Source organism: Leptosomus discolor, chromosome 1 (assembly GCF_034619465.1).
Source record: "Leptosomus discolor isolate bLepDis1 chromosome 1, bLepDis1.hap2, whole genome shotgun sequence".
Classification (NCBI taxonomy): domain Eukaryota; kingdom Metazoa; phylum Chordata; class Aves; order Leptosomiformes; family Leptosomidae; genus Leptosomus; species Leptosomus discolor.
In genome coordinates, this window is record NC_141391.1 from 209,138,104 (window position 1) to 209,150,679 (window position 12,576).

Below are 12,576 nucleotides of genomic sequence, written 5' to 3' on the forward strand. Positions count from 1 at the left end.
GACAGCATGTTTATATCTCAGGCAAAAGAGAAAGCAAAACTTGCCTGATGAACACTTGCAGAACTTTTTGAGCAGTAAGCTAGGTCCAGGTGAGTTATCATCCTTGAAACTCTGGTCTTTCTGGTCTTCGAATCAGAGCAGAGAGGAAGGACTTACTAGGAAAGTTAGAAATGGATTTTATTTAAACCTAGTGGAAATTGTTTGAACTTTCCACGCTTGTAAACATCCACATAATGCCATGAAAAAGTTCATGAATATTGCATTTTTTTCCAGTTATCTGTCTATACAAGTTTCTACTCGGATGAGGTTCCTAGAGGTAATGTAGCTCAGACACTCCGTGGTGCCCTCTCAAATTCATGGGTCCTCCTGTTCCTACCTTTTTTATTCTCTTGTAGGTGCTTCCACTTATTTGTATTCACCTGTGCATTGGCAGGCCTTTGCCGGCGTTGTTTGCGGTCTCTTTTCCAAACCTGCTCACAGAACTCATCCATTGTGTTGAGATTGGGGTGATTGATTAACTGCATGAAGTCTCTATACCAGATCTTTTGACTGGGTGTCATGCTATTGGTTGCATCCTTGGTCTTGGAGGCATCACCATCTTCTTCTTTATGGAGCAGCTCTTCCAGGTGGTCAGTATCAATTACTTCCAGGGTCACTTTGAGCAAAGTTTGCATGAAACCATGCTCCACGGCATGACAAAAATAAATACCAGAGTCTCTCCGTTGAAGACTTCGTAGCAATAGGCCCTGTTCTGTCCGGATCATGCGATCATCCACTTTTATCTGTATTGGAAAAAAGTTATAATTTCAATAGTTATTCAACATTATCCTCTAACCACACTAGGTCCTTAGTATGGCTCTTTTTGGCTGGTTAAACTTGGCCCAAAATCCCCAAAACCACATGAATGGAAAATGCCTTGCCAGTCATGGGTAGTTACGGAAGGCTCAAATACTCTGGAAAAAATACTCTGTCAGATGGACTTGCTGGTAAGATCACAGAAGATGCAAGCCTATAATCAGCAGAGTCAACATGGATGCATTTCGCTGTATTGCTGAGGTCATGTTTATCATTGTCATTTAGTCAAGCCTAGATATATTTGTGGGAGGGGTTCTCTGTCTTCCTGTTGTACCTTACTACAAAAGCCCTTATGCATAGAAGTGGGTTTTGCATAATGGAGAATTTACAAAGAAACAATAAGGATTAAATCCCAAAATTCTAGTACACAAAAAGCAGCTGTCCAAAATACTGCATTTTTCTCAACTAATATCTAGAATATAATTTCATTCTTTGAATGCACGACACTGCAGCCAGAAAGGGCACAAACCTGTTTGCTGCTCTTTCCACCAAGAATAAATTCTAAACAATCTACTACTTATGCAAACAAAGCAAACAACAAAAATATCTAAAGCTGTTAATGTAACTAAGCATTTAGTATGTGCTTTAAAAAAAAAAAAAAAAAAAAGCTTCAGAGTAGTTTGGGTATATTTACAAATATTTCAATTCAACAAGCAAGTTTTTGTTTCTTAGCTTGATCTCCCTACCTACCCGAGTAGATTATTGTCTTAAGATATGTGTGACCTAACTTGACATAACATGACTTGAGAATCTGGGTGAGTAATAACATAAGAATGTTGGTGAAAAGAAGAGAAAAATAAAATATCAGCTTAGTGTAATGCAAGTAGGGAGAGTCAGTGTTTTTGCATCTATGAACATTGCTTTTGATGAAAAAAAAAGGTACAATTTTCATACCCTTGTGTCCCCTACAGTTCCCAGTTCTTCATTCTGTCTCTGTCTTATCTGCAGTAAAGTCTTAGAGCATGCAGTACATGGGAAACGCTGCTGTTAGACTATGTTTCAGTCAAACAGTATAATCAGATGAATGCAGTTCTTTTCAGAGGCAGCTTTAAGGTCTTTGTAGTATTTAAGTTCAATACAATCCTTATATGATGCTTTAGGCGGCACTTAGATAGCATGTTAACTTTTTCTGTTTCTGAGATATCTAATGGAAAATGAGTGTGTTTTGCTGTGATCTGACCAGGGAGAGGATATGAATGTTTTCTGATATAAGAGTCTATAAAACATATTAGAGAGCTTATGGGATTTTATGGTGATAAGAGTAGGAATATGGTGAAGAACAACAGAAAATATAAGATTCTAGAGAAATTCTGCTAAACTACAATACAGTTGGACATTATTCTGGGAAGGACTCAGGTTCAAGCATATCTTCATAGAGAAGACTAGTTGCACCTCTTTATATTTTCCACTGTACCTCTTCTTTGCGGTCATCGTTTTGCTTCTGGAATTGCCAGTAGACTACAGCACGCTGAGATTTTGGACTGCACTCAAGAAAAGTGCTGCTATTCTCTACTCCATAGATAATCTTTTCCTCCAGGGTCTGACTGCTTGGGTTATCTGTAAAGCAAGAAAAAAAAAAAAAAAAAAAAAAAAAAAATTGAAGTTACTAGGAAAGAAAAGGCTGAACTGATAAGTGAATCAGTTCATTTAGAAATTGGGCTCCCTTAAGGTGTTTAAAGATAAAAACTTTAAAATAAAAATTTCCCCATATCAGTATGCCATTTGGAAAATCTCCATCGACATCTCTGTCTTTGTAAGGATCTCTGGCAGGTTTTTTTATTTATTTTTGTATTTTAAATCCCAACAGCTGTTAATATATGTGAAGTAAATGAATTTTATTGTGAAATTTTGTGTAAACCTCATTATAATTCATCAAGAAAAACATCTAGGACACGAGAAGAATTTTTAATAGCAAACTGTATGCAGTGAGAAAACTCAGGGTGCAGTTGCAGAACGTCTGTAATGATGCCTCCTGGGCTCTATGATCATAATACTTTAGAGCAAAGTAATAAAACATGAGGCTATTTAAAAGTAGTATAATGTGTTTAGATTATATAGCACTGCAGTTTGCTGAAGCTGTTAATGACCAGGAATAATGTTTTTGAGGAAACAATCTTCAATTAATCATTTCCTCTCATATTGATATAATTTATGGAAATGTAATGAGGTTAACAAACCAGACATTATGGGAGGGGAAAAAGAAAGTTAAATAAATTACTTCCTTTTGTAACAACAATGTTTCAAGATATTCATCAACATGCTGGAAATATCCTATAGCTATAGGACATATATGGCATTTGATTCTTCTCCAATACCGCAGAGGCTGTAAGGCATCACATTTCAACTCTCCACCTTAGCTCTTTAAAATGCTGTTATGGATTTAAGTGGCAACAGTACAATAATCCTGGAGAGTAGATGGGGAGGAAGGGGTTGGTAAGCCGTTTAACACTGTGTTGATCTCATGGGGTTTCCTTTCTCTTTGCCATTATTTGTGGTTCTTTCCATTTTCCACTTTTGATCTTTGCACTGGAAACTTTTAAAGAACTTCTTTTGGTATGTTTTAACAGGAAAATTATGTCTAATTGAAATCCTCTAAGAGAAATCCTTTGTGTCTGCTTTCACTGTGCCTTTATCATATTGGCCATGTTGTTTAGCAAACACAGGCTGTTTGCTAGATGACTGAGCCAAAGGTAAAAATAAAATTGAGCTCCTGGTTTATGTTGATACAGCAATCATATGTCTTTCCATAATGACTTGCAGCCCTGAGAGACGATGGGAGAAGGGATGGGGGACAGAATAGGAACTGGTGCTTGCCCAGTTCTCAGTAAGGAAACATCAAATGGCCTATTAACACTAAACAAATAGGGAACGGGTTAGTTTGCTTTCCTCTGCTGGATTGTGAACATTTCCAGCAAGTAAGTGGGGTGCTGTATAAACAACTAAGTGAAATAACTTTTATGACATCTGTCAGAAACCACATCCCTACAAAGAATGTCAGTGCAGCTTTGGGCCAGGAAGATGGGGAGTAATGGAGGGATGAATTAGAAAGCAAAGCAGTAAGAGAACGGTAAAATAGCTGGAAGAAAATGTAGCCAAGGGTACCAGTGGAAAGGTCTGAGCTGGAGTATGGGTGAATTTGTGTCAATGAAACAGAGTAACTGAAAGTATGTGAAAAGATTAACTGAATAAACTAGTGATAGGACGAAAGGAAATGGCCTCAAGTTGTGCCAGGGGAGGATTAGATTGGATATTAGGAAAAATTTCTTTACTTAAAGAGTGGTCAAATATTGGAACAGGCTGCCCAGGGAAGTGGTGGAGTCACCATCCCTGGAGGTGTCCAAAAAATGTATAGATGTGGCACTTCGGGACATGGTTTAGTGGGCATGGTGGTGTTGGGTTGATGGTTGGACTTGATGATCTCAGAGGTCTTTTCCAACCTTAATGAATCTGTGATTACATGAACAGAACTAGAAGTGATAAGATAAAGATTGAAAATGGAAATGACTGGCTGATAAGATGTAACACTGTGAATGGCTGACTGATGTCTGAATCTTTTGTTTCAAGTTAGGAAATGAAATTGATACGTCTGAGCAGGCAGCCAAAGATCTTCACATAGTCAACAAGAGGCAGTTTGATATCTGAACTGGGATCCAGTCAGTAGGAAATGTCCCCTTTTATGCCTGGGACACATAGGTTACTGATCTAGTGATGTGTTTCTGTGAAACAGAGATTTACAGGCTTCCAAAATAAAGGGTGGAAACAGGGATTGCACTGTAGGATGCATGCTTTATTTCACTTCCTCTCTCCCAGGCTCCATTAACTTTGAATCATGGTTGCAGAATGGCCCAACTTCAACAACAGCAATCCAACAGTTTAGGTGCTTGTATTGGAAGTAGAACTATTGAGTCAATCTCCTAAACCTAAGTGGACTTTGAGTTCTCTTCTCCTCCATTCTAAATTGCTGATTTAACCAGCAGGTTACTAATTAGGTGGCTTGCAGAATCACTTGACTGTATTTTCCCAAACACAAAGTAGTCCAAGTGAATCATACAGGAGCAGAGCACATGTAACACTGGCCTCATTAGATCCAAGGAGACGGTGTCCTAGATCCTAAATATCAGTATAAAGGACAAAAATAGGTATTTCTTTGGCAAGTGTCCTACTGCCCATGAGCAGCAGCATATTTTTAAGTATATAGAGAAGTTTCTAGGGGAAAACTTAGGTACCTAGGATATCCTTAGAATCATAGAATAGCTTGGGTTGGAAGGGATCTCTAAAGGTCATCTATTCCAATCCCCCCTGCAAGAAGCCGGGACATCTTTAGCTAGATGTGGTTGCTCAGAGCCCACTCCAACCTGACCTTGACTGTTTCCAGGGATAGACCTTCCACCACCTCCCTGGGGAGCTTGTTCCAGTGTTTCACCACCCTCATAACTGTAAAAAAAATTCTTCCTTGTATGCAGTCTAAATCTACTATCCTTTAGTTTGAAACCATTACCCCTCATCCCATTGCAACAGACCCTGCTAAAAAGTTTGTCCCCATCTTTAAGTACTGGAAGGCCACTATATGGTCTCCTTGGAGCCTTCTCTTCTCGAGGCTGAACAACCCCAACTCTCTCAGCCTTTGCTTGTGGGACATGTGTTCCATCCCTCTGATTATTTTTGGTTTCTAAGTATACTGGAATCTAAGAAGCTAGTCACAAGTTTTCATGGAAGCTAGCTTGAAAGTGGATGCTCTGACACCATTGCAAAGATCTGAGTGTTTTCTTAGATCTGGTCCATGGCATTCTAGCGTTAGAGATCACCATGGAATGTGACAGAAGCCCATTTTAAATTTCCTCACAACTCCAGAAAACATAGTGTGGGTGACAGACATGCAATGAGAAAGGAAGGGTTTAAAAGATCCTTCAAATTCCATTTCCAACATTTAAGGGAGCGGAAAGCAGGTCCAGAAATGTCTATAAAGTTCATGTAATATTGAGCATGTGCAGTGCAAGAAAGTCAGCAGAGTTATGGAATAATCACAGGATCAGAGTACAGCTCTGGGACTGAAGGAGAAAATGAAGAGACTAGAAGGAAGAATGAAAGTCTGTGAAGTTCAGAAGAGCAGCTGGAGGAATTAGAAAATTATAGAAGTCATGAAGTTGGTTATGAAATTCAACCCAAAATCCTGAGAGCTGTAATTCCCAAAATGAACCCAACAGCAATATCGGTTTACCACCCTGATAAATATCCTTTAAATACATAATTTCTGACATAACCGAAGAAGTATGAGAGGCTCTTATACCAAGATTGCTTTGCAGATTAATGAATCTCACTATACAGTTAGAGTGATTCTTTGAGCTTACCCTGGGATAAATCACCTAAAAAAAGGTGCCTCTTCATTTACAAATTCTTCAGAAAAAGAATTTGATTAATTTCTTGATAGCATTAGCATGTTACACTTGACAAAAATTGTTCTTTAGGTGATGCAAAGGTGACCATGCTTTCAGATTTAACCATTTAACTCGGCCAAACACCTGTACAGCTAAGGATCCTCAGCTCCCTCTAATGTTGCTGTGTGGTCATTTTATATTACTTATACATCTGCACAAAAGGGCAACTGAAAGAGCTACCTATACCTTATTAAAAGCATTATTGCTTCAGAGTGATATCAAAGTAAGTTTCTGCAATGTCTTTAAAAGTGAGACACACATGAAGAGATTGCTCTTTTTCCTTGTTTCTGTTGGTTCACATGGAGAATCAACTGGCAGTCACTGCAAAGGAATGTGTAGACAAGTAGTAAATGATTGCTGGAGCTTAGTTTTGGCTATAGACAAACCCAATTCTCCATCTGTTGTCCAGGAAACTACTAGATATAACCAATGAAAAACACAGCATAAACTGGCATAGGAAGTTCACGGGCTATGCAGATGTCTCTACAATGCATGGTCATGTGTAAATTACAAGTAAGTACAGGATAATTTTATAGATTTACAACTCAGAATTAATTTAGAGAAAATTTCACTCAAGAACAATCAAAACATTCATTAGGTAAAGTATTTTGACAGTTCATCCTTAAAGTCTAGGACCTAGAACTGCATTCTCTCTGTATTTTTTTTTGTAAGTTACTGGTTATTCTAATCATGCTGTCTTCCTTTTGCCATTCAGTAAAATTTTCAGTGATATCTTGTCTCATACTTGCCCTGCTCATTTTGACAAAGCTGTATTAAAGCGTCTTGTGACCAGGTGTACCATATAATAGCTTTCTCCTGACCTTGAGTTCTCATGATTGTTGTCATGAAAAAACTGTGCTGGATTACTCTCTTCCCTTTGGACAGAAGATATCTTTCCAGACAAATATGTTTGCCAAATATGGGAAGATATAAAAACCAAAGTGTTTTGAAACCCTTTTCTTGTCTATGAAGATAAAGAACAGACCTACAGTTGTATAAAGCACAGTTAGCAATGGCAAGAGAACACTAAAAATATTGGACATGTGGTAGCCCAGATCATAATTTTACTCATGAGTAAAATGTCCAGATAGTAAAATGGTGAAGCTAAGACATGCTTCTGCTGGTAATAAAATCCATATTTAAGTGCCTGGTGAAATTTTCCTACTGGGGAACTGAAAATGTCATCTTAACCCCAATATATGGATGGTCTCATGTGCCCTGTATAAGCATTACAAGATATCATGCAACTGGAAATTTGTGAACTTTCTACAAGTCTACATTGACTGGTTCAAATCTAAACTAGTTATGCATTCATGAGTTCTCCAAACGTGACAACTGCATATTGATCATAGTCTATTCATGCATTTTTCCAAACCCTTTTCCCCTCTGAGTAGCTTGTCCTGAGTCTGACAATCAAGAAGTAAAAGGAAAAGCTACAGTCATGTTAGCTGCAAGTTTCAAATTATTAAAAAGGAAGACAAAGACAACTATTACTAAAACGTAGGGGTGATGAATTAAAGCTGACACAAAATTACTACTTTGGACTATTTATCATTCTTGCTATTACAAGGACTGGAAGGACATGAGGGTTTTGAGGTATCTCCAGTTTCAGCCACTCCTTCTTTATTTGTCCTGGAAATCTGTCCAGTGGTTTAACTTTTTATAGATGAGCCACAAACATGAGTAATCATTTTTTCCAGCAGAGGGAAGTATTGCCTAAGTGTTCTCTTCACTTACAGTAAAATGGGCATTTTTCGTTTTCTGAGTGAAGATCTTCTGAAGAGTTTGGCAACAAATTAGTAACTGAGAAGTTTATCAGCCAAATAATTCAAGAAAGAAAGACCTGGCCATACACTGTGAAAATGAAACAACCAACAGAAAACAAAACCAAAAGATGTCAAAGAAAACTCATGCTGAAAGCACACAGGACAGGCCTACTGCAAGGAACACCCTGATGTTAAGGGCTGCTAGTGTGGCACTTACAACAAAGACCATTCTATCCATATTTAGCCAAGGTAGTTAATTATTTGTTTTGTTATTATCCTATGCAAACTATATGAAGAAACATGTACATACTTCTTGCTGTTCTGAAGGAGATATGACTCTTTTCTGTCATAATATGCCTAGCCTGATGGTACGGTATTATCAGGTAAGCCAAGCAGAAAAATTGACATGCTTAAAACTGTTAACTTGAGGGGAAAAAACCATAAACCAGTCTTTAATGTCTGATCCAGACCATTGTAAGCAATCTAAATTGGGATAATGATGTATTATCTCATCTTTTCCAGACGTTCAAGACAATTTCACCAGCAAATCATTCATATGCTTCCTACTCTTCTCATGCACAGTTTTTAAACCACATAAAAATTAGGGTTTTTTCAGTTATGCCCATAACTCACCATGATGCTGCAGGTCTGAGCAGTGAGTAAGTGGGTCTCCATTTCGTATGTCTTGCCGTCTAGTACGTCTGCAAATATCATATTTGAAAACCGTTAGTGAACTTCTCAGTGGTCAGCGTTCACATTTGCCATGACTGAAGAGGAACAAATGGATCATATATGTAATTACATAGGTCACAAGTGCACCTAAACAACACTAGGAAGGAAATTATATTGCTACTACTATATTCTATGCATTATCATGGTTTGTGGAATCAGCCTTTACTCTTACTGGTAATGTCTTTAGAAACTGGTAAATACCTATCTCTTGCACTGAGACTATGAAGTTTATTTTAACTGTGTCAGCAATGTTGATCACAGAAAAAATTCATTACTTGATTCATACATGCAGGGACTGCTAAGGGATCAGAGTATATATAGTACAGTTCAACATGCATCAAAAAACATGAAGAAGCTACAGCTTTTCTGCAAGTACAGAATTCTTTAAACATCACAACATCTTTTAGCTAAAATGAAAAGTTAGGATGGATGGCTTTGAAAGAATGTCAAAGTGCTTTATTTTCTAAAAAATCTAATTAAAATACATAGATCATTTCAGCCACTACAGATCTCATCAAAATATTTCTGATAAAACCTTTTCCAAAACTGTTGCAAACGGCTTTGTCTTTAGAATAAGCAAGACAAAACACTTGCATAGGAAGATTTTGAAATGTCATTTATTTGGTCCTTTGTAGCTTGAGTCTGGGTTCCAGATTTTATTGCATGTCCATTTAACATAGTATATTCTTTCCCCAGCTTGTTTTCCACTGGCTTGTTTGGAAAACATATTGATCTTTGCTAAAAAATGTTATATTTCACAGAAGAAAGCTTCTTAATACAGTTTTATTTTGCATTTGTTTTTCTCTCTTTGTCTGCTGCTATTTTTATTTAAATAGCTGTGACACAAAATTCAACTGAGCCAGAGAGAAGCGTTTCATATAAAAAAAAGAAGAAAAGAACAAGGCAAACAAAGATGTGTTTCAAGTGTGAGCACTTTACTTTAGGAATCAGAGAAAGCCTGAGGGCTTGCAAAATTAGATGAGAACAAAGAGGATTAGGCTGCTGAACAATGCTGTGATTTCAGATTATTGCATCCAGCAACGGATATGCAAAAGTCAAGTAGCCTTGTAAAAAGCACTGTTGGTCACTCCCTTGTGACAACAGCCCACATTTTAAAAAAGCCATTGTTTTGCAGTACAGAGACCATCTCTCTTCTGTTCACTAGCCTTGTTTGCAGACTCTCACTAACAGCCCAGCATCAGCCCATACTAAGAGTTCTCACAGAGGCACCATCAACTGCACAGTTGAGTTCTCTTGGCTGAAAGATTTTAACCATTTTTTTTCCGTTGAAAACTACAGAAATGTTAAAACTGCAGTTAGTTATGTCAAGTATGGCAACAGGGCGGTTTTAAAAAAAAAAAAACAACAGTTCAGAATGTGCATTTTTTATATCTTTACGAATAAAAACTTCTTTAAGATTATCCTAGTGAATTAGCATGCTTTAATAAGAAGGAACCTTCTGTTGATTGGTATATGATTCAAAAAATATACTAATCTTAATTTCAGATATCCTCGTATTACTCGTTACCAATGAATAAAAATATACCAAAACATAAGGAGTCATAAAATTTCATTACTCTTTCCTAAATTTTGAAAAGTAGCATATTTATAGGATACTATTTGTAGAAAAGAAGTCTGTGGAACGACTCATATTACCGTCAATGGAGTTTAGATGAGATGTTTAGTTTGCATCTCAGGAAAATGTCGCACATATCACCATTGTATCAACACGATGATTTATGAAATATGAACCAGAACACATCTGCATGGGGTAAAGTTAAGTGGTCACACTACAAGAGCTCTGAACTGTCATTTAGACTTGTAAAATACATAAGGAAAGAAAAGTAAATTAAAATCATGGCTCATAAAGGCTTCTTTTTAAAAAAGAAGAAAAGAAAAACAAAACGAAAAACAAAACCCCAAACTATTAGTAAAGCGTCTGTGCAACTGCCTCAGGACTCAACTTACCCAATATTTCTGCAGCCTAAAATTACAACGATTCTTTATTAGGAAAATGTTAACATTTAAACTGTTTCCAGCAATGTTGATTTTGCCATGCACGCACGCAAAGCTGGCTTGAGGCGGTGGGTGCAGCAGGTACCAGGTAAAAAGGGATCCTCTGAGACCCCAGTAACGCAGACCTTTATTCTGCTGCTGATGCCAAGGGGAAAATGGGGGGAAGTAGGGAAGGACAGCAGCTTATTCTGAATGCATTGTCAGGATCCCAGCCTCCCAGAACTCACTTTTTCTTCCATAGTGGCCTCAAGAAGAGTAAATTCTGAACTCCAAGGCTTTCTTGTAGCTGTGCAACCCAGTATGTCCCCAGTAACTCTGCCCCTTAATCCCTGTAAGAAGAGGTCCCAGTCCCTTTACCCTTGATGGCAACAGTGAGCTCGGTCTGGTGTTTATGGAGAGATGAATAAGGAAAAGACAGAGTCCTATTTCTTCCGTCAGTGTAAGCAGATGCATATCAGGATGATGTGCTCTATGTGTCTTGAGGTGGGCTGGGAGTAAGAATGGGTGCTAGCAAGTGCTGAGAAAGAATGAGGTTCAGGGATGAAGGTTAGTAGGGAGGTAGCAGAGAAGAGTGATTCAGTCATTCCTGACCTTACTGCCTCCTTCGACTCAGAGACAGGACTCAACCACACTGAATTCTAACCCATAAAACTTCCAGATCAAATAAATCTTTCAGACTCTCCTTGAAAACCTCACTGTTCCCTCTCCTCTCTTTCCTCTTTCCACCTCCTCCTACAGAGGAACTGCGGTGTTTCTACCACAAATTCGAATTTAGCCCATGCAGCTGAGAAAATTTGACCAGCTCTTTGGCATAGTTTCAGTTTCTCCTTTCTAATTCTTTTGTAAGGAATTTAATAAAAAGCTTGCCTCAGATTAACTCTGTTTCCTGGTGCAAAAAGAGAACCTGATGTTCCATAAGGAGCTTTTTCTTTTGTCATCAGTATTTGTTCAGGATACATTGTAAGCAAACCTTGAAATTTTAATCCCCTCCTTCTGAAAAGTCTGTGACACAAATGCTACTTTCCACCCTTTAACACATTTCATCTCCTGCAACAACCAATCCAAATCTGGAATTTGGAGTCCTGACATTCTCAACTAAGTATTTCCTACCAGTAATTTTATGTATATAAATCCTTATGTATATAACCCCTTGAATTACTTGTTTCCTCCTAAGTGCAAGATGTTTGGCATATTCGATTTAGTGTGAGCACTTTTTAATCATTTTAGCTGATTTATCATGGGAATCTCAACACTACATCAATATCTGTTCTTATTTGCAAGTGATTATCAGATCAGTTATTCATAACTTCTACTTCACTAGCTAAAACCTGTTCAGTAACTACATTATAAACTTTAAAAGAAAGAATTTCAGAGACAAAGGCAGGTGAAGAAAATAGTATTTTAAATCTTCAGATCATCAGGCAACTAGGACTCGTAAATATTTTATAAAAATGATATTTTTCACTTGCAGAGTCTGTTTTCCCTTAACCTTTGCATTGCAAAGCCCTTAGCATCAGTGCAGGGTGAATGTAAAATAGTGATCTGATCTGGTAGCATTTAGACACGCATCAACACATACAAGTTATACTTTTGAATAATAACAATAATATTATATATCACTAAACAATAACTTTCCATTCATGTCCAAACACTTTATAAATATTTATTTTGAATTAGAATTAATGAAAATGCAGGATAATTTACTTGGGCAAGCAGTTCTTTTCTTTTAATATCAAGCCCCCTCCTCACGTTAGAGAAAGGGATTTTTTTTC

General features: G+C 37.5%; 1 protein-coding gene across 1 annotated transcript in view; it reads right to left on the reverse strand.

The window, feature by feature from the left end:
- Positions 1-326: 326 nt before the first annotated feature.
- SEMA3A (semaphorin 3A) overlaps positions 327-12,576 on the reverse strand; it is a 171,791-nt gene continuing 159,541 nt past the window's right edge. The window contains exons 16-18 of the mRNA XM_086474513.1: positions 8,690-8,757; positions 2,270-2,412; positions 327-782 (exon numbers count right to left, since the gene is read on the reverse strand). Coding sequence (XP_086330639.1) covers positions 327-782; positions 2,270-2,412; positions 8,690-8,757 — 667 coding nt within the window. The remainder of the gene's footprint in view (positions 783-2,269; positions 2,413-8,689; positions 8,758-12,576) is intronic.